We start from the raw sequence: 21737 nt of genomic DNA on the forward strand, positions 1-21737 counted from the left end.
CTTACTTATTCACCGTGGGGCAGCCCCCACTAGAGCGTCAGCTCAGGGAAGCCGGGCTGGAGGGTTCTGGCTCACTGCTGCAACCTCAGTGCCTAGAACACGCCTGCGATGGGGTCAGCCGCTCAGTCAACATGTGGGAATGAGTGAGTGAGTGAATGAATGAAAGGAACAGAGATAAGGCCATCTCTTTGGTCTCTGATAGGCCAAGCCTCTACAAGTTCCTGGCACACAGTAGGGGCTTAATAAATATTTCAGTAATAAATCAAGGGGGCAACAAGGGCGGAATGGCAGAAGCTTGGACCTTCCCTGAGCCAAACTCATCCTGGTCTAGGGCCAAGCGCCATGGGAACCCTGCCAAGGAATGGCCCATTGCTTTGGCCCGACAGCCCCATCACATGGCCATACCTCCACGGTGCTGCCCACCACAGAGGCCCTTCACCATCATCTTTATCATCATCATCGTCACCATCATCATCACCATCATCAACAGCCAATCAGATCCCTCACGTGGCGGGGCCATCCCGGGTACTTTGGTGCTGGGGTCCCAAAAGCATCATGGGGCCGTGCAAGGCTTTGGCTCACATGCGTGCAGCTGGGATTAGGGAAGGTCTTGAGGGGACAGGTGAGTTCACAAGGGGTAGAGACAAGGAGGGGAGCTGCCAGGAGCCCAGGCAGAGGACAGGCAAGGGACCTCCCAGGCACTGGGAGACAGTGGCTGGGGGAGGAATGGGAGGCGTCAGCATCCTTGAAGGCTCGTCTTACTATCCAGAAGATTGGCAGTCCTCTGATAGGCACAGGAAGGGGGCTTGGATAGCTGGTTTAAAGAGAGAGGGAATGTCAAGGAAGTTCACATTTTTCCTAGAATATTAGCTCTGGGCATGTCTGTCCTTTCCAGAGCCTTTTAGACAACAAGTATGCCTCGTGGTCCTCACTAGCCCCTGAAGAGTAAAGCAGAAGATAATGCACCTCCCATCAGACCAGCAAAGAACCCAAGGCCCCAGAATTGTTAACAAGGCTGGTCCACATCCAAGGGGTCCCAGGAATTTTGTCTCCCAACTTGCTGACTTTCGGCCCTCCCCAATGTGCTCATCCCTCTCAGTCCTGGGGTGAGAGGGAACATGAAATGTTAAAAACAAAATGAAGGGGGATGTCTATATTGAGAAAGGAATATAGATGTTATTAATCACAAACTGGACACTGATGTTTGACCCTGAGGGTTCTACAGACTGATCTGTGGCCCCCAAAGCTGTGTGAAAAAAGCTGCCAAATTTCATCAGTTCTAGGAGGCTGTCAACTGCATGGTGAACCATCTCTTTATCAAGCACGAAAAGATTTTTAAAAGGCAATTAAACTAGCACATGTGGGCATTGATCAGCTGCACTCCAGTGTCAGATATGTGAAATGCACAAGTGTGCGTGCCTCTCAGGAGCCTACTGACACTGACAAAGGCAGTATGTTGTGTGAACAGCCTAAAGTGTGGGGCAGAGACCCCAGGAAGAGTCTAACCAATGACGGACACTCTTGTCAAGATTTCTCCTGTTTCTCCTGTTTGTGAATAACATGGTTAGATCTCGGTGCCAACGCATTCTGACCACGCTTCTTCCTCTTCCCATCATGTGCCTTGTGCCCCCAAGAAACCTCATCTTTACTGTCTCTATGGTCAGAAGCCCTTGAATCTGAATAGCCCCTCACTGGTCACAAACTGTGTTGGGACCCCGGAGGCAGGTCCAATGGTGCCCCCTCTTGCATCCTTCGGCACACAACCGTGAGCCTCAGAGCTAGTACCGAGCCCAAACCCCCAATCCCTGACCCTGCAATGCCCCCTCCCCATCATGGCTGCTCCCCCAAGAGATTGTCCCCCAAACCCCACTCCACAGGGGTCTCTGTTAATGGGTGTGCCTCTCCCTGGGTCTTCCCCAGACAGGTGACCGCAGCATGGAAAAAGACAGAATAATTCATCATCGGGGACAGAAAGCAGAGGAGAGAAAAGAGAATTGGGGAACCCAGAGGCTTGTGGCTCCTGCCCTCCTGATTCAGGAGCAAAAACAGAGACCAAGAGGTGGGTCCGGGTGTTCACCCTGGCTGAGGGCCCTTGGCCAAGCACCTGCCTCTCCCTGGGCTCTGTTTCCTATAAGATGGGGGGGGGGGGGTGATGAGCCAGGTATCTCTGGGTCCCTTCCAGCCCTGCCATTCCAGGTTTCCAGTGAAAACCAGGAAGCTAATTCTTGACGGACAGGAAGACAGAATCACCTGGGGTACAGACAGGCCACCCACCAGGAGCCCCGGGAACCATGTTCCCAGCCCTCAACGTGAGAAGTCTGTGTCTAGTTACTGCTTATGAGGCACACCCACTTCCCCCAGCAGAGAGTCTGAGGCAGGAAGGCGGACCTGTCCTCTACACACACCCCCAAGCAGCTCCTAGGCCCCATGACCTCCACTCTGATTCTCAGAGTCCTTCCCCATGTTCCCCCCAACCACCTGCCTAGGGATGGGTATGTGACAGCCCTTACCAGGGGCAGTGGGCTGGGGCCTAGGGAGCAAGCTGGCATGCACCAAGTACCTACTATTTACCAGGCACCTGTGCGGAAAGCTCTAGGCATCCCCTGTCTCTCACTGAGTTTCTCCAGAGGTTAGAACCTCACTCTCTCCCAGCAGCCTGATGTGGAGGCAGTGCTCTTGACCCCCAGGCCAGCCTGCCTCTGGGGCAGTCACCATGCCTTGCCCCTGCCACAGCTCAGTGCTGCCTGCGGGCTCTCACTGAATCTCCCAACAACCCCAGGGGCCGGCCATGATTACACTGCCATTTCTCAGATGAGAAAATTGAAGCACAGAGAGGTTAAGTACCTTGCCCAAGGATGCACAGCGCTTGCTGAGGGTCTACTATACACCACCCCCTGGGCTGGGCACTTCCAGTCACCATCTCAGCCTCTGCTCTAACACCTCACTACATTCTCGTGGACAAGAGACAAAATGAGAGCTAGTCACCAGGACCACAAGAATCTGTCATTAAATGAATGAATACATCCCATCAATACGGCACAGGGGTTTGATGCCAGCGTGGAGGGTGTCTTCTCCCTTCCCACCTTGAGGCTCTGTGAAGCCAAGGTGGGAGGCGTGCTAGCTCACCCACCACACTCAGTAGAGAAGTGCACACACAGGACAATCTTTAATGAGGATCACAGCAAGGCCTAATGTACAGGTCTAAGAACCAACTGAGGCAAAGGCAACTTATCTCCCAACATCTATTCTCTCCTTGTATGGTAACAGAATGCCCCAAATTTGCTGGCACATGGCCTTCCAGAATGAAGACTACATTTCCCAGCCTCCTTTGCAGCCACACATGGTCATGTGGGTCTGTTCTGGCCAATGGGATGAGAGTGGGTGCTGGGCAGCCTGGCCTAATGTGTCCCCTTTTTTCCTCCATCCCACTGCTTGGAAAGTGGCTGTGGGGGTGCACCATCCTGGACCATGCAGAAAAGGGCCACACCCTAGGGAGGGGTGGAGCAACAAGAGAGGAGGTAACTGATGCTTGACAGAGAGTACCCACAGCCCATGCCTGCCCAGGACCACTAACTCCAGGCTGTTCTAGAGAGTTGCTACCTCCTTTAAACCCCCTTTATTTTGCATCGCTGCCTCCAGAGCCAAACTTACACCCTAGCGAATAAACCAGCTCCACTCGGCTAAGACAGAAACGTCTCCATAGCAGGTGCTGGCAGATTTGAGAGTTCTGGTCCACCTGAACTAAGCTCCATAAAAGGGAGTTGTGTGCTCAGAACAGCTAATACAAATGTAGACTGCATTAACACAAGTGTGGATTCTCGACTAGGGGAGGGCTTCCGATGGAGTCCATGCTGGTTTCCTTCCCATTTTGTGAGCTTTTATGAGTTCATCAAAGCAAGTGTCCTGGATGGGGCCTACAGCCCCCGAGGAGAAGGAAATGAGGGAGTTTGGCCCAAAGAAATGAGGGTGTTTGGCTCAGAAGTCTCCCCAGCAGAACCCTGAAAAAGCTGCCAAGAGCCGATGGTGGAGAAGGGAAGGCCCAGGCCTGGGAGGCAGAGCCCATAAAGCAGCCATCCTGGGACAGGCCCACGAAATGCAAGGGGAAAGGCAAGGGGCAAGGTCACCGCCCATGGGCCCCTGCCACCCATCAGAGCAAGATGAGGGTTCCTTGTGTGAGTCAGATAGGCTCTCGTCCTCCACAACACAGCTCCCCCGCTGACCTGCAGTGACAGGGTCTCCCAGGCTACCGGTGGAGAAAGATCTATATTGTATTCTGTTCCAGAGTACCCGCTCCACACCGCCCCCCCCCGCCACCCCACAAAATTAGAGCCAGCCCTTGGAGGAATGCTGCTTAGGTCCTTGGAGCATGAGGGCTCCTTGAGCACCTCGAGTTCTTACAGATCCCTCCCAACATACGCAGTAGCCTTACTCTCTACAGAGGGCTGCAGTGTCTGTGTGCCTCCAGCCTGCCTCCAGGTTGGGAATACTGCCCCAGGTCATAGAAAGGACAGCCATATCCAAGCCGCATTTAAACCCAGGCCTCAGTTTCTAGGCCATGAAATCTAAAACCACTTCTTGCAACACCTCGGTTTTCTTATCTTTCAATTGGCTTTAATAAAAGATAACCCACAGATCCACGTAAGATGCCTGAGAGGTAAAGCCCATGCAGCCCTCCGAGGGACAGCATTCACGAACTAATGCCTCTCTCCTACTCGGCAGGAGGGTCTCACAATGCTGGCGGGTCCCAGAGGTGCAGAGAGACAGCCTTTGCAAACTTTTCCATTTTGCTCAAGACCCAACCTCGTTCTTTGCCAGACTTTCTCCTGTCCTTTTCTCTCCAGAAATCCAGGGAAGGAAAGCCTTTGCTTGGAGCAGGGGGAACCTGGAGGGAACCACCTTGGCTGACCCACAGACCAATACTCATCTAGGCAAGAGTGTACATTCCAGACTCTGGCATTCCCAAGCCCTACCCCCTGGCTGGGGGAATCTGCATTTTTATAAGCTCCGAGGTGATTCTTACTTGACATAGATGAGTTTGAAGCTCCTTGGCTGGGTGAACCCCCGGCCCTCCTCTCCAGTGTCTCTCTCCCTACACAAGTGGTCGTGCTTCCCCACCTTGCTCCCTGGGCCTGCAGACGGGCCCTCCCGGGACATCCCTCACCCACACAGCGCCAGCTCGGGGAGCTCCCGGGCCTCCGGTCTCAGCGCTGCTGTTGCCTTCCATGATTTATGACTGTGACTCCCACACACACTTCGGAGCAGGAAAACCCAGCGCACTGTTCACAAATTAAATCCAGCCTTCCTCTCCTCCCAGGTAACGGGCCCATCTGATGATAGAAGAGCTTATAAACAGCTATCATCAAATTAATCTCCATGTCAGAGAAATAATAGCAGTTGTAAATAAGGCTGAGTATGCCTGGCTTCCCGGCTTGTTAGGACACTTCATAAAACAAGGCAGTAACATTAATACTGCATGGTCTCTTTAATTCCCCCAGCCACTGGGATGTGGAAACTGAGCACTAAATGAAGGGTCTTCCCGGAGCGGCAGGAGGTAACCTCAGCAGAGTAGGGCTACTGGCCACTTCCTGGCCTCATTGCTTCTTCTCCCAACTCTGCTCAAACTGTTCCCATAATCGCCACTGGGGTTCTCTGGGTTCTCTGCCAGCCAAGCTCACTCTTCTCCATGCTCTTCACGTGGCCTTCCCACCTCCCTGTCCCCCACCCCTTGCTTCCTGATGGCATGGTCCTCAGCCTTCATCCCAGCTCGAGCCCCGCCTCCTCCAGGAAGCCCTCCAGGCCACTTGACATCCAAAAGGGGCTCTTGAGGTTTGCTTTATCCATCACCAGGTGGCTATAGTGGACAACGTGTCAACTCAGCTGTGCCTCCCGCATTAGCCCACACAGACACAGCCCCTCCTGGGCCTCAGCAATGCCCCGTGGAGAAAGCAGAGCCCCGAGGATGGGGACAACTAGGTGTCACAAGGCCCAGCTCTGAGGCAGGTCTGGGTCCCTTAACTTGGCCAGACTGACCAGGGCATATGGAGACACCCAGGACTTGTGGCTTTATCCCGACTGAAGGTCTCCACCTCCTTTTTTGGACTATTAACTGTGCGAACTCAGTGACAGTGGGATGAGGGCCTTCTCGGGCCCAGGTGGCGTGTCAGGAACAGGAAGGAGAAGAGGTCCCATCTGGAGACATTCAAGCTCGCCTTTTGTCAGAGAATGCGAGCAGGTGTCACGGGTATACCTATGGGGGGGGGGGGTGCGCTCGTGGTTATGTGTGCATTTATTTACATCTATGGGGGTGGGGGTACTATACGTTCTGATCCAGTACGGACGTTAGTGAGTGTGACTGAGTGTGTCTGCTGTGTCCTAAGGGTGTAGGGATTGTGCATTACGCGGGGACCGTGCGGGGGCCGAGTGTGCTGGGTTTGAGCATCTGGAGGCACTATTATGTGAACAGCAAGTGTGATGTGGATCGTGTGTCAAACGCAGCTGACGGTCAAGGGGCAAGGGGGCTCACAGCCGGGCAGGGAGAAAGCCCACCCTGCGGCATTGGCACAAGGTCATAAATACAAAAAGTTAGGAGGGAAGTCTTAGGGAGAGTAAGGCTTTGGTGAAAGGCCAGTCCCTCCAGGGTCCCCTCCACTCCCTGGCCACTGGCAGAGCTGACCCCAGGGCTGGCCTGCAAGGGTGTCACTGGAGGGAGTGACCAGCTCACCCCTGACCTCCTGATCTCAGAGATCTCAGAGATCTCTTCGGCAGATAAAGACAGCCCTCCTATGAGGAAGCCTCGGGGCAGGGGAAGGACTTCGAGATGGGCAGTCACCGGCGATGGGCCACCTTCCACGACCTTTCTTAGCCGCCATTTCCCTTCTGTATAAGGAGTTGCTGGGGGCCAGCCTTGAGCTCCATGACCTCAATGCCCGGGCCGGCATCTCCCAAACAGTCTCCATGCACCAAGTTCAAGGGCCGTTTTAGGACTCGCACGTGCATACACACAGAGGTCCGCGGTCACGGAGCGTGGGGACATCCTCCGGAGGCAGAACCAAAGGGCTCCTGAACAATGCCTTCAGCAGGCTCACATGCACTGGTGCTCCCCACCACAGGGGTGACACGCTGAGTAGTTTGCTCATTGGTGGAACATGGACTCTTCTGAACAGCTCAGGGGGTTCCAGGGTCTGGGTGGATAGTGTGGCAACCACGAGCCCAGGCCCTACTGCAAAGGTGGGCTCCAGCCCCCCGCCACACTCACCACATCCCCCTCACCTTGCCCTCCTCTGAACCCCTCCTGCCCTCCCAGCAGGCCAGAAGGTGGGGGAGCTATTCTGCCCCCTCATGGTTTCCCGGGGAGAGGGCTGTCAACCATGTTTCCTAGGCCTTCAAGGGCAGAGCCCTGGGCTCGCCCTCAGCCCTAAGCTCAGGACATACTCCTCTGCGGAGAGTGGGTACCCCTCCTTCCCAACGAAATCCAGCCAGACAGCCTCCATGCTGATTCACGGGCAACACTGCTATGCTAACACCCAGGAGTGACAAAGCCCAGCTCCCCCCCACAGGACGTGGTCCTCATTCCCAGACCTGTGGGGCGGGTGGCTCTCTGCTCCTCAGCCCACCCTGCTGCCCCCACCCCTTCTCCTGGGCGACTGTAGGCACCCCTTAAGACTCAGCTCAGGGTCACCTCCCCCAGGCAGAGAGAGCGCCCAGTACCCCCTGGGACCTTCCTGCATACTGGGTCTGTTTCGGGTAGGAAAGGAGCTCAGGAAAGTGGCTGGCACAGGTAAGTGCTATGGGAGCATTTGCTGGTGCTTTTGTTGTCTCTGCTCTTGTGTGTGTCTCCAGTGCCCAGGGCACATGCTCCATGCACAGCTGTCAGAGGAGCTGAACAAACCCACCATCATTGTAACCCTGTTGGGGGCCACTGCAGGGGCAGGGAGGGTGATCAGAACTGTCCCCATTTTACAGATGAGAACACTTTGGCTCAAAGAAGTTTTTCCTCCTCCCCTTTGTTCCCCTTACCAAATTCAAAGTGCCTTCTAAAAGCAGGCAGAGGGTTCTGCATGTGACAACTTCCTAGGAGACAGCCACATATGACAAGAGTAGCCCCATGCTCCGCGCCGGGCGTCAGGGTGGACACCATCCATCCCCCTCATTCCATTCTCACTCAGCCCAGCTGGTCGGACGAGCACGCCATTCTGCAGAGAACAGAACGAGTGCCCTGAATGGGCTGCCCACTTCAGAAGGGGCCACAAAGCCCCCAGCTCTGCTCAGGTGGCCTCACCCTCTGCAGGTGCATCCAAGGGATGGCATGTGCACCCACTGAGGCCCTCGGGCAGCCCAGCCAGACGGGGGTGGGAGAGGAGGCAGAGAATTGCCAGGGAAATGGCCAGGGCCAGGGGAGATGGCAGGGAGGAAGGGACCGGAATGGGTGGCATGACAGTGAAATGAGAGAACCCAGTGGTCCAGAAAAGAAAAAAAAAAAAAAAAACAGACGAGGATGACAGCCACAGGACTCTGAACATTCACCTCTTGGATCAGATCGGGGTTTGTGTCGGGGGGCACGTGGGGGAGGGAAGGCAGGCCGACCTGATGGCTCCCCCAGGCCGCAGAGTTCCCATCTCCCTCCTGGGGAGAAGCTCCAGGTCTGCCTCTTCCGGGAGACACTGCTGGTTTTTTCAGGCCTCCGTGACCTCTCCCCATCCTGTGTGCCAGCCCTGACCAGTTGCCTCCAGGCTGGGCCATGCTCTCTAGCCAGCATGACCATCAGCTTGGCCCTCCGTGGAGCCCAGTCTGCCTTCTCCACCCACTTCAGGTGTGCTCGGGGGTCTCCCCAGCGAGGCCAGGAGCCAAAGCTCTCTGGCTTTGGGTGCTTTGAGTGCCCATCTCAGTTCTCATTAACTGCTTCCGTAGTGATGCTGAAACATGCCTGGCCCTCTCTTGCCTGGCCCTTAGGACCCCCTAGACTGTTCCAGGGTTCCAGGCCCGAACAAACAGAGTGTGTGTTCAGAGGGAACCGGGGGAGCTGGGAACCACCACTGCCGACTAAGCACCGGGTTCCAGGTGCCTCGTACTTCATCTGTACGTCTCCCCTCACCTCCCCGCTGTGCCGACACCCACCACCATCATCTCCAGTTGTCATGATGAAGGCATGAGGCTCGGGAAGGCCCAGAGTCACCTGGCTAAGCCAGAACTGAACCCGGGATTTCTGGATGTCGACATCTGTGCACTTCTTGCTACCACTTACTGTCCCCGGTTGTCCTCAAGGACCAGCCAGCAGAGGCTTATCCTGCTCAGGAGCAGGCCTCAAAGTCAAGGCAGACCTCTGTTTGGGGCGATGAAAAAGTTTTCAAAGGAAAAAGTGGTGATAGTGACACAGTGTTGTGAATATACTCAGCGCCCATGAATTGTTTGGTTTACAATGGTTCAAACAGCAAATTTCATGCTCTACTCTAGCTCCCCCTTATCTGCAGGAAATATGTTCCAAGACCCCCAGTCGATGTCTGAAACCACAGATAGCACCAAGCCCTATATATAACTGTGTTTTTTTCCGACACACACATACCTGGAATAAACTGAATTTATAAATAAAGCAGAGTAAGACATTAACAATAGCTAATAATAAATTACAACACTGGTACTAATGCACTCTAATAAAAGTTACGCGAATGTGGTCTATTTCTCAAAATATCTCACTGTGCTGTACTCACCCTTCTTCCTGTGATGATGTGAGGTGGTACCAGGCCTGCGTGAGGACAGGAAGTGAGGTGAAGGACACAGGGCCCTAAGATGTAGGGTTAGGCTGTCACTGACCTTCTGACCGTACGTCAGAGGGAGGATCATCTGTTTCTGGACTCTAGTTGACAGTGGGTAACTGAAACCCTGAACTGAAACCCTGAGAGAAGGGTGAGCCGCTGTGTACAATTTACTACAGGAACAGTGAGAGTCTTTTAGAGTCCTGAGGGGAGCCCGGCTGGGTATCCGCCACAGTAAAGCCTCCCGCACATGCTTCCTCATGGGATTCATGTCCACCTCCCCACTTGGACCCTTGCTCCCAGTCCTGGCTCTCCAGGCAAGGGAAACAATATGGCAGATTGGCAGCCATATTGAAATACCATGCTTTTCTCCACCCAGTCAAACCCCACACGGTCTTCAGCCTCACCCAGTTGTGCCTTCAACTGGGTCCAGTTGAAGCACAAAGCATTCCTCAACCGCCCCTGTCGGAGCTAGAGCTCGGGCCACTTCCCACTAGACTTAAGACCCAAGAAGACCACTGGCCCCTCAGAGTCAAGAGACCCAGGTCCCAATCCTGACTGCAGTGCTCGGGAGCTGGCTTTGCAACTCTAGCCACTGGACCGGCTTGGGTTTCCAGCTCTGTGAAGAGATCTTGCCTCACCAGGCATGCTTCCTATCTTCCAGGGCAGCACCCGAATGACAGAGGAGTATGAAACAACCCGCCCCCAAGCACGGGGGTACAATATGGCCTGCTCGCATGAAACACGTCATCAGAGTCCTACATTTTCACTCAAAAGTTCATTTAACGTTTGTAACTGGTGACTTAAGAGTTCTTTGTCTAGTCTAATATAAAACCCCCTTTTCCCCCAGATCTAGCAGTAAAGCTGGAAACCACGCTATGTTTACGCTGGGGCAAGGCAAGGCCCTTTTTGCCAGGAGTCAGGGATACTCCCAGAGGGCAGGCCAGGCCCACCCCGTCATGGTGAGCCCAAGGAAGGACTCTGCAGGTACGGACACAGGCTTGGTGTGTACTCAGGATGCGCAGCCCCTGCTGAGGAGTGGGGACAGTGACAACAGGGCATGTCTCTAACGTCTTCCTCCGTCTTCCCACCCTCCACGCTCCTCTCCTCCGCCTGTCTCCCGGGGGAAGCTTGGACCCTTCAGGATGTGGTGAGGACAGAATGGGAAAATGCCCCCCAGGTTCCTGTCTGGGCTCCTCCCCCACCTTCTCCATCACACTCCCAGCTCACCTGGCCAGGGAGGGCCGCCTGGTTGTTTTTCCCTTCACCACCTGTGACCTCTCTTCCCCTCCCCCTTCTCGCAAGCCCACTCCTCCTGGCAGGGAGAAGGCTCTCGGCTCCTCTGGCTCTGGCAGGGCCCAAGCTCCCTCCCACAGCCTCTTGCTGCCCTTCCCTCTTGGCCTGGCTCCAGCCTGGCCTCCCAGGCGGAGGGGGGCAGCCTCAGCATCCATCCCTTCAGCTGAAGAAAGTCCAGCAGGTGCCGCCTCCCAGGCCCAGCTTCCCTCCAGAGCAGCGGACCGAGCTCCCTCTTTAGGTCTGACTTCTACCTACGTCCGGAGAGACATGGGCCCGCCAAAGGGGAGGCCAGGGCCACAGGCCACCTAACCCGGGGCTCAGGAGGAGCTCTGGTGAGCTCTGACTAAATTGAGGCCAAGGTTCTGTCCGGCTACCTCAGCACCAAGTTGGACACACAGGCTGCTGAGCCAAGGGTGACTGGCAGTGCGGGAAGCCTTGAAGAAAGGTCTGTGCACCCCGATGTTCTCCCTGTCATGCCTCACCTTCCCTAGAGCCAGATTTCTCAACTCTGCTCAGCAGGGCCCTTTCCTGGCCAGTCGGTTCCCTCTCCACCTCCAGGGAATATCCTGGAGGCTAAGGGCCTTATGGGGAGGACCATCCTTTGGCTTAAGGAAGACTCCTGGTATCTCCAACCCTGAGGGCAGGGGGGGGCGGCGGGGGAGAGGGCATGAATTCATTACCGTCACAGAGTTCAGGAGCAGGAGAATTGCTGTAGGAGAGGTGGTCCCAGGAGACAGGAGGGGAGGCATGGAGGACTTGGCTTCTGGGGGGGCACAGCGCCAGCAAAGCTGGCTGTGGGGGGGAGGACACTGGAGAGCGCCTCCCCTGCCTCCACCCCACCCGCACATGCTTCCCTCCCACTCCCAGCCCCAGACTGGGAGCAGCAGCTGTTGCAAAGCTTCCTGCCCTTCCTTGAGACAGGTGTTGGCCGAATTCTCACTTCCTCCCAGCGGAGGGCTCCTCCACCCCCTCTCCACGTGGCAGGCCGGTGCTGAGTCAGCAGTCAGGCTTCCTCTCCTAGCTGCACCCCGCTACCTGGCGCAGTGGCTGAGCCCTGATGGGGCAGGCCAATTGATGGGTGGCTTCCCAGAGCACCAGTCCCCCTGTCTGGGCTGGCACACCCCGGGGGATGTTCCAGGGAAAGGATGCAGTAGGGAACAAGGGGAACTTCTCACTTGGAGGGCAAACCCAGGCAGCAGAGCAGGCGCCCCCTGAGCTCAGGCCCTGGGCCAGGCCAGACTCCCTGCCCTCCCACAGTACGACCTGCTGCCCAGAGTTGCTCCTGGGCGTTAAAGAGCGCACGGCTGCTGCCCCTGTGGAAAGTCAAAGAGGCAATGGAAGGTGCCTCTCATCTAGGGGAAAACCCAGTGTTTTCAAGCAGGAAGGGGCCATGAGGCCGTCAGCTCCCTTGGCAGATAGCAAGTGAGTGCGCAGAGCCGGTGGCCAGTCACCGGGGCAGGGCAGGACTGTGAGCCCCAGCTGTTCCCACCCCACCCAGCATGCCCGCTCACTATTGCTACCGTTGCCTTAGGCAGGCTTCTCGCTCTGTTTCCTACCCATCACTTCATGGGACAAGTCCTGTAAGACAGACACCATGGGTCTAACCTCCCCACTTGACTGGTGGGCCAACTGAGACCCAGGGGAGGACATTGACCTGCCCAAGATCACAGAAGTCTATGGCAGAACAAAGACCAGCACCCAGCTCTCAATAGTTTCTGCAAACCTTCTTCCTTCCCCAAGGCCCTTCTGACCTGCCCTCCCCTCCCCTCCAGCTGTTCGGACCTATTGATGGGAGGGGCTGAGGGGGGCAAAAAGACTTCAGAGCTGTCAGCTCCAGCCCCAGACCTCTCCTCTCTGGTGGCCCCCAGCACCCCTGTAACCCAGGGCTACGGAAATGCCTTCCATGCCACTGAGCCCTGGCGCCTAGCCACGGCTCACGGGGAATACAGTGCAGCCAGTAACAGGGATGCTTGTCAAAACAACACAGGGAGGCATGGAAAGGCTGTGACACGTTACATTTAAAAAAAAAAAAAAAAAAAAGGGAGACTATAGGGTTGGACATTACTGTGTTTGCAGCTTGATGAAAAATATACACATGTATGCGTAGAAATGTGGGAGGAACTTCACTGGCATGATCTCAGACAGGGGGACACCTCAGAGATTTATTTTCTCCCCCTTTGGTCTATTTTCTAAATCTTCCAAAAGTCATTCTAGTCCTTCCATGATGGAACCTAGATGGAAGTTGTTGAGTACCCAAGCTCCTCTCCCTCACATGCGCAGAGCCAACCTTTTCTGCAAACCCATGAGGCCGTGAACCTAACACTTGCCTGCCTTGGAGTCTGTCTTCTCTAGAAGGGTGAGACTGGGTGAAAACCATTCAGACTGAGATATCGGGGCACAGCGGGGCAAAGAACCCAGGATGTCCACATCACAAGAGAGGCTACGGAGAGAACAGCCTCCTGACTAAAGACGGCGTGTGTACAACCGGATAAGGGGTTTCCAAGACTGGAGAGAGAGGTTTTTGAGGAGTTGTCATGGAAACATGAAGAATTTTTCCTGGAGTGAATTTCCTAACCCCACCAGGTACTTACTAGAAGTCTTTAATCCCAAGACAGGGCCATGGTCCCCTTCCTTCTGTCACTCTTGGCGTCTCAAACTCACTGAGCTCATCTCTCCCTGAGACTGACTGGTGCTCCCATCTTCCCGGCTTGTTTCCATGGTCTTACACACTCCCCCACACCCTGAGACCTCCCTGCCCTTCAGCCTCTCCGCCAGACTTGGTTCTGCTCACTTCTTATGGTAAGGCCCCTTATGAGAATGGACCTTGCCATCACCCAGATCTCTGATGTAGGCTTCCATCACCTCTGGAAGCATGTCGTGGCCTCCTCCCTAGCCTGAGCCCCTAAGCTCCCCACTCTGTCATCAGCGCTACTATGAGCTGTTGAAATCCCACTCTCCCCAGAGAGCTCCCGATGGCTAAAGGGACAAGTTCAAACTCTCCCAGAGCTTCTCAAGGCCTTCCAAAACTGGCTTCCAAGTATCTTCCGGCCCTTTCTCTCACATTCTCCAGACCTCGTGCTGCTTAACTCCTAGAGCTATGCTTTGGAGAGAACCATTCAAAGACAGACTTTGGTCCCGGTGCCTCCTGAGGCCACACAAGGCACACATACCCCTACGAACACACACACACACACACACACACACACACACACACCGCACATACACAGCCCTCCCTGTAGGCACTTCCTACCCTCACCACATCAGCGGAGCCCCTTGGCCTTAGCCAAAGTCTCACTCCTTCCCCACCCCCACCTAGAGCCCTTCTCCCTCCTCCTCCCTGCTGAAGCACACTACCCTTTGTGGCTCATCTTAACCCCACCTCCTCAGCAAGGTCGTCTCTGAGACTTTATCTGATCCCTCACGATTCAATTCCTACAGTTATGGGGGACGGAGGGCAGCCACTTCACAGGCCAGCCCCCTCGCAGGCCCTAGGCACCTGCTATCCACCAAGTGCCTTTGAATAGTCTAGACACACCCTATCAGGTATCAGGATGGTCACTATTCAGGTGATGCTCAGACAGTGGTCTAAGTTCACCCTTCAAGGCCAAGATGGGGCTGGGACTTAACCCCTGGATGGCCCTAGGCTCTCTCCCCCTCACCTGGTGCGGATGTTCTGCTGTCTGTTTCAGTGCTTTGGCATAAAACATCTTAGCATCCAGTTTCCGAAGCATTTATCTCCCAGCCTCAGCATAAGCCGCCCTTGGGAGGGCAGGCACCCCGATCCTTTTGTATCCCCCCTAACTGATCCCCAAGGAGGTACTCAGTTAAACACCCATTAACCACACGTACAAACAAGTGAGTGAGCGAATGGACGAATGACTGAGCACACGAAGTCCCAGGCATTGCGAGTGGGTTCCGCTACAGGGTTACAGAGGTCTGCCTTTAGTTCTTAAGTCATCCAGAAAATCCTCAGTGCCTCTGCAAGGCAAGCCCTCCCCACCCTTCTCCCCCAACTCTCCTGGAAATAGATCAGCTCCTCTGTGGCTAAGCCATAATGGAAGCTAATAAATACTGATTCCCATACATACTACATTTAGCCAGGAATTTTTAAAGAGCTATTTAGACCCACAGAAAAACTAAGGCACAAATGTCTTGCACATTTATGCAAACAGTAGTCAAGTAGGACTGATGTCCAGAGTCACACCCTGAAAGGGAGTCCAGGGGCCTGAGACTTCTGGCCAGGGAAGGGACCTCACAATGCACCTGGATCCACAGGGACTTGTTGCTTTCCTAGGGAAGGAAACCAGTACGCTGTTCAGGGGGATGCCTTGGGGCTGTTTATTTAAAGATGGGAAGGATGGTGGGGGGGGCAAGGCTGGGGCAGGAGGTGAGCAAACTGTAAGACAAAGAGAGGTGACCCACTCTGTGTCACCTGCCTCTTAGAGCACTGAGGCCTTTGATGGTCTTTCCCCCTAATCTTGGCTGGTTTCTGGATAACTGATAACTATTATTTCAGAAAACTCATCATTTAAGTGGCCCTTATCTGCTGCTAGTTTCAAGAGTCCTTTTGTTTGAAAAGATGACTGGCAAACGAGAGCTGTGCTTCATCTCGCTACAAGGTCTGTGGTGTAGGATCTAAGTAACAGATGGCTTTTCCAAAATCCTGGAGTCAAAAGTTATTAAAACGGATATGTGTCAGATGGTTGAGAGAGTAGACACAAAGTACAATGGCTTTGTAACGATTGTATCATCCAGTCAAGGGGGAAAGGGCTTCTTCATCTGAATGTGTTTCTTCTGACAATCGGGGTGAAAATAGAGCATGATTTGATAAATTGCTGAAACAGGACTTCCCATTAACCCCACTAGCTTTCTATATTATTACTAGGTTACGAGCCCATCCTTGCAATTCTGACATACATCACACTAATCAAGAAAAAGAGAATCTTAGAGCCGGTTAACATCAATGTAATAAAAGCCACTGCTCTCTAGGACAAAAACGAGGGTCATCACCTGATTTGGAGGGTAGTTTTACCACTGCTGAGGATGAGAGGGAGAATGGTTGCTTTTGCTTTCACAAATAGGAACCAAATTAAAAGTTTCATGTCAATCGAAATAAAAGAAGAAGGAGGAGGAGGAGGAGAAGCAAACAACAAAAACAAAAAATCCTTGAAGGCCTGCAGAGCTCTTCTCGCACCAACGACAGCAGGAGCCTCCTCTGGGAACGTCCATGTGTGTCCATGTGTCACAGTAAATCAGCTCAGCTCTCCCACCCAGGCTGGGGAGAGCACCAGAACAAAGGGCCAGAGCAGAAAGGGCAGTAATGGGAGGAGAGGAGAGTCCTACCAAGCCACAAAGAAGGCAAGGCAGCACTGGCCAGGCAGGGTGCACCTATGTGGAGAAGCAATGCCAGAAGAGGGGCAGAGGGACCCTGGGACACAGCCCCAGGGAGGGAGGAGGAGGTAGGGCCCAAGGAAGAGCAGCTCCAAAATGATGACCCTTTGGGGGAATCATGAATTTCTTTAATCAACCCGCTCCCCCGTGTCTAAAATGCCTCATTTAGCAAGACTTGTTCTGGGCTGAAACTGAATAGGTGTAATTGACAAATGCTTGAATTTGGGTTCCACTCTGGGGGAAAAAATACCTCTCCACTGGCTTTTCAAATGTAATTATGGAAAACAGATACACGTTAAGGGCTCTTCTTCCAATTTAATTTGGGGGTAGGTCCTGACTTCCCTCCTGATCCCCACCCCACCTCCTACACACACACACACACACACACACACACACACACACGCACACACGCACACACGCACACACACACAGACAATGGCAGAGATCTGGCTTTCTTTCTCAAGTGAGGCACTAGGACCACAGATGAGGCAGCTGTCCGGGAACTAGGCTATAATCAGCTTTGACTGGCTTACAGCCTACAGAGGACACAGACCCTCTTATTTCTACGGTAACAGGTCAGGCTGCTGACCCTGGGATAAATGTGGGGGTGGTCTGAGTTGGTTGTTCCCAACATCTTCCTTATGCAGGATCTCAATGCAAAACTTACACTGCAGGTCCCAAGAACTTAAAGAGGCACATAGAAGAAGATGCTTTAAAATTCTAGACCATGGCTTCAACTACATGTAACATGTTACCCCTGGCATGATTTGTAAGGACAGTAAATCAATGAGACAGTAAAAGGAAGTTAAAACACAACTAAAAATGGGTTTTGCAGGCGAGTCTGAAATGCTACAGATTGCTAGTTAAGAACAGTATCCCTTTTCTCAACCTAAGTGTCACATCCCCACCTCTTCCCCAGCATCACAAGCTGAGAGCCCTGTAACTTTGAAACTATGGTGAAATGCGCAGGCTGCACAGGTGACCAAAGATAGCGGTTGTCTCTACACAGCTGAGCTGTTTCGGTGTGGCAGGGCAACTGACCTTCCCCAGGGCCCCAGATGTCTACTGTAAAAAGATATGGACTAGTTGGTATTAAAGTCACCATATCTGTACCACCAAAAAAAAAAAAAAGAAAGAAAGAAAGAAAGAAAAAAAAAAAAAAGGAAAGGAAGAAAAAAAAGAAAAGAAAAGAAGACAAGAAAAAGGAAAGAAAGGAAAAGGAAAAAAAATAAAAGAAAGTGATAAAAAAAAAGGCATTCACTCGAATCTTACAATGGGAGGTGGGAGTGGTGGGCAGGTGGGGATAGAAAAGCAAGGGGAGGAAATCTAAACAGCAGGATACGACAATAAATGGGAAAACAGCAAGAGAAAAAGCACACTAGGTTAATATAGGAAAACTAGTTCTTTATTGAGAGATTGTATATTAGTATTAGTGGATTCTGTGTGTAACAATGTCATCATGCACACGATACAAAAAAAAAAAAAAGGCTGGGCCCACCATGCTTCGGAGGGAGCAACAGAACAAAAGCAGCGTACAATGAGCAGATGGCCCGGGCTACACGACCACAGTACGTTTCAGCAGGGTGACACCTCTAACCGAGCGCTGTACATTGTCAACTGGGGGATGTCAAAAAATACAGATCATGCTTTAGTTTTAGTACAAGAAAAGGTGAAAAAGATACACAACCAAAAGGATATTTGATACAGAAAAAATTACCCACAAAATAAGAACAGGAAGTAATTCAGCACAGCAGAACACGCTATCCCTGTTTAATGGAAAACCATTTTGCTGGGGATTCGTTTTTCTTTCTTCTTCTTTTTTTTTTTTTTTTTTTGGCTCTTCCTTTTCAGATTGCCAAGTGGCAATCTGGGGCAGCCACTTGGGACTTTATTTCGGAAGGGCCCTTGAAGTAGGGACCTTATTCTTACATCACTGCCGTCGTTTTGTTTCAGTTTTCAAGCAGGTCCGGGCCGGTGAGGCAGCAGAAGGGAGCCAGCTGTTAAAGGGGCAGTTCTGAGGGCCGGGGCGGATGTCCAGAGATGCTCTTGACATCGTACCCTTAAATAATTAAGATGCCATGGCCGTGGCTCCCCCTTCAGCCAGGGACCTTGCTGCACCAAATTTTCAGAGGCTACGGAGTAGCGGCAACTGTCATTTCATCAGAGATTTTCATATATATATATGTATATACTTAGTATTTTTTGCCTCCGACTAAATGTACTCTCTTCACTTATGCCTGGGTGCTTGCCAAGAAACCAGCTGATGGTCACCCAGGTAAGTGGGAAATGGGGTGCCGGAGCCTCCAAGCCAAGGCAAAAGGAATCCACTTAACAGGGATTTACAGTGCAATGTACTCAGCTAAACAAGATGAAGATACAAAAATGGTTATTTCTCTACATCTATTCTGAAATGGCCTACATCCTATACTACTACAATGGAAACTAAAAAGAACAGACTTAAGCTGGCAAGCTATCTAACAGTTTTACAAGAAGATTGTGGTGTAGGACCTTGTTGGGTTAAGCATTAGTATCCTCTATCGAAAGGTCATGAATTCTTATCTCATTGTGCTAAATTTTACCCACAGCCCAACTCACCCTCCACCCTCGAATTTCCTGTGGGCGTGTTTGCCATGAAAGTAAACTTTGACTGACTGGGGCAGAATTTATTGGGGGGTGGCGAGAGAGGGGGGTTTGGGGGGAGGAGAACATATCAAAAATAAAATTTAAAGGCAGCGGAGCAATTTGAATTTCAAACCGTAAAATCGGCATCCTGCAATGGTATTTAGAGATCCGCGGTATTAATGAGGATGATAATGATTTAATCAGGATAATTATACTTTCAGGCTCAACATCCTTCTTAATCATTTTTGAATTTCTGCCTAGTGTAATGTTCCACACCCGTTTTGAGAGGAAATGCCAAGTAAGAAGACATAATAATTGTGTGTTGGGGGAGGGGGCTGGCATTTCCAGGGAGCGCTCACCCGGCCCCCGCCCCTGTCCTACTCCTCACACACCCCCTCCACACCCCCTCCACCGCTAGGCCGGCCTGAGATAGGGATACTGCCGCTTAAATAGCAATGCTTTCCTCAGATGGAGACAGGAGATGGTTAAGAGGGGTGTCACAATACAGCTAAATGCGGAGGCAGAAGGGTCACAGCGCACACAGCAGCGAGTTGACCATTCACTGAGCTACACAATGAAGAAAAAAAAAAGATTTGATAAATGCAGAATGTCATCATTCTATCATCAACACAAAAAAAACTGCGGTTCAAACAGGCCTAAGGGGGCCAACCTTGCCTTTTAGGTTCTGGGGAGAGGCGTGGGGCTGGGGACAGCTGGGCTGGAAGAAAGAGGGCTGGGCTTTCATTTGCTTGCCCAATCGGGCCCCTGGGGCGCACTACAGCGCTGGCCCCGCGACCCCACCCCCTGCTCTGACTCGGTGGAGCAGCCCTGGTCGCAAAGGGAAGACATCATTCTGGGCGGGAGGGAGGGGGGAGTGGGGGAGGGCCTTAGCCAGCAGGGATTTAAGCAGACTTGGAGTGGGAGAGGGTAGCAGAAACATTTCCAAGAAGAGAAATGTGAGTCCAGAGGCAGAATACAAAAAGGAAAAAAAAAAAAAAAATGAATCTAAATGCATCTCGAATTCGCTTTGGGAGGTGGGAATTTTTGATTAAAAGAAAATGGAAGAAATGTGGAGGGGGGGTGGGGAGAAGAGGGGGAAACCAAGCTATTGTTGGAGCAGAATGTAAGGGAAAGGGGATGTGGGGAAGGGGACCGTGCAAACACACCCCATATATCACAGTTAAAAACAAAGCCGGCGCCGGCCTGCTGCTTTGTCAACGCCTGCCCAGGGCAAAGGCCTGGCGTGGGGGGCGGCTTCCCACTTCATCCGCACACAGCGGAACACCCGAGGGCCGGGCACCCCGCTCCGGCCGGGACCAGGGGTGCACAGCAGTGCACGTCTGACTCCAAGGCGCACACACACTTACACACGTTCTCACATACACACACACCCAAGCATTTTGAATCCATAAATGCAACTGTCATACAAAGACAACGGGGGGGTGTAGAAAAAGGGCGACATAAAAAAAAAAGGGGGGTTAAAGGGGAGAAAAGAATGGAACGGGACGGGAAATCTTGCAAGTGCCCACCGGAGGGTGGGGGCTGGGGCACGGGATAGGGCAGATAACCAGATCCCAGCTAACCAGCCAGCGGTAGCAATAACCAAAAGATGAAGGCATACAAACACAAAAAAACACAAAAACATACATATGCCTCAAAAAAACCAAGTAACAGAAAGCCAAGTACGCTTGCACACACATACACACGCGCGCGCGCACGCATACAGTCATGTATCTCTCTCCTCCTTTCGATCATACAGGGCTAGGTATTAGGGGAAGGGGCTGTGATCTGGGAGAACCGCGTCCACCGCAAAGAAGAAAAAATGGGGCTGGGGTTGGGAGGGACCCAAATTCGCCAAACCCTAACTTCACTACAAAAGCTCCCACGAGGGCGGCCACCCCCACACTGGGGGTCCCCCAAAAGGGAGAGGGGAGAAGCCACCGCTCGCCCCGCGTCCCCGCGGGTGTGCCCTAAGCCCCCCGCCGCCCGCGGCGCCCGCCCCCGCCCCGGTGCCTGCGCCGATCCACGCTCCCAAGCGGACCCCGAAAGGAAAAAGCGATACCTCTGTTTCGCACAGAGCCAAACACTGGAAGCACGAGATAGCCGACGTGGACCAGGACCATCCTGGCTCCTCGCGCGGCGGCGGCGGCGGCGGCGGCGGCGGCGGCGGCTGCGCGCGGGCCCTTTGTGGCGCGGCTCCGGGGCGCGGGCGCGGGCGGCGGCGGGGCTGCGGGAGCCGCCGGGGCGGGAGGCGGAGCGCGGGGCGCGGGCGGCGGTGGGGCGGCGGCTGGCGGGGAGACAGATGGCCCATGGAAAGGCTCCCTTCCCGGCCCCTCTCGACATTCAAAGGCGCTGGGGCCGCAGCTGCCGCCACACAAAGGCGCGCGCAGCCAATGGGAGCGGAGCGCAGCGCGGCGCGGCCTCGCCGGAACCGCGGGGGACAGCGGGGACCGCGGGCGCGCGGGTGGCGGGCGGGGGGGAGGGAGGGGTGACGGCTGCGAGGGCGCGGGCGGCCAATCGCCTAGGCCCGCGGCCGGGCGCGGGGAGAGGGTTGGGGGGGAGGTCAGCCCCGCGGGGCGCGTGGAGACTGGCGCGGGTCCCTGGCCGCCCGCAGGCCGGAGCGCGCGCGTGCAGCGCCCCGCACACACACCCGGGAGGCATGCGCACGGAACGTGCACA

General features: G+C 53.7%; 1 protein-coding gene across 1 annotated transcript in view; it reads right to left on the reverse strand.

The window, feature by feature from the left end:
- ARK2C (arkadia (RNF111) C-terminal like ring finger ubiquitin ligase 2C) overlaps positions 1 to 21521 on the reverse strand; it is a 98055-nt gene extending 76534 nt beyond the window's left edge. The window contains exon 1 of the mRNA XM_059140342.1: positions 21121 to 21521. Coding sequence (XP_058996325.1) covers positions 21121 to 21181 — 61 coding nt within the window. The 5' untranslated portion in view covers positions 21182 to 21521. The remainder of the gene's footprint in view (positions 1 to 21120) is intronic.
- Between the last annotated feature and the right edge of the window lie 216 nt (positions 21522 to 21737).

This window comes from Mustela lutreola, chromosome 11 (genome assembly GCF_030435805.1).
Source record: "Mustela lutreola isolate mMusLut2 chromosome 11, mMusLut2.pri, whole genome shotgun sequence".
In the NCBI taxonomy this organism is placed as follows: domain Eukaryota; kingdom Metazoa; phylum Chordata; class Mammalia; order Carnivora; family Mustelidae; genus Mustela; species Mustela lutreola.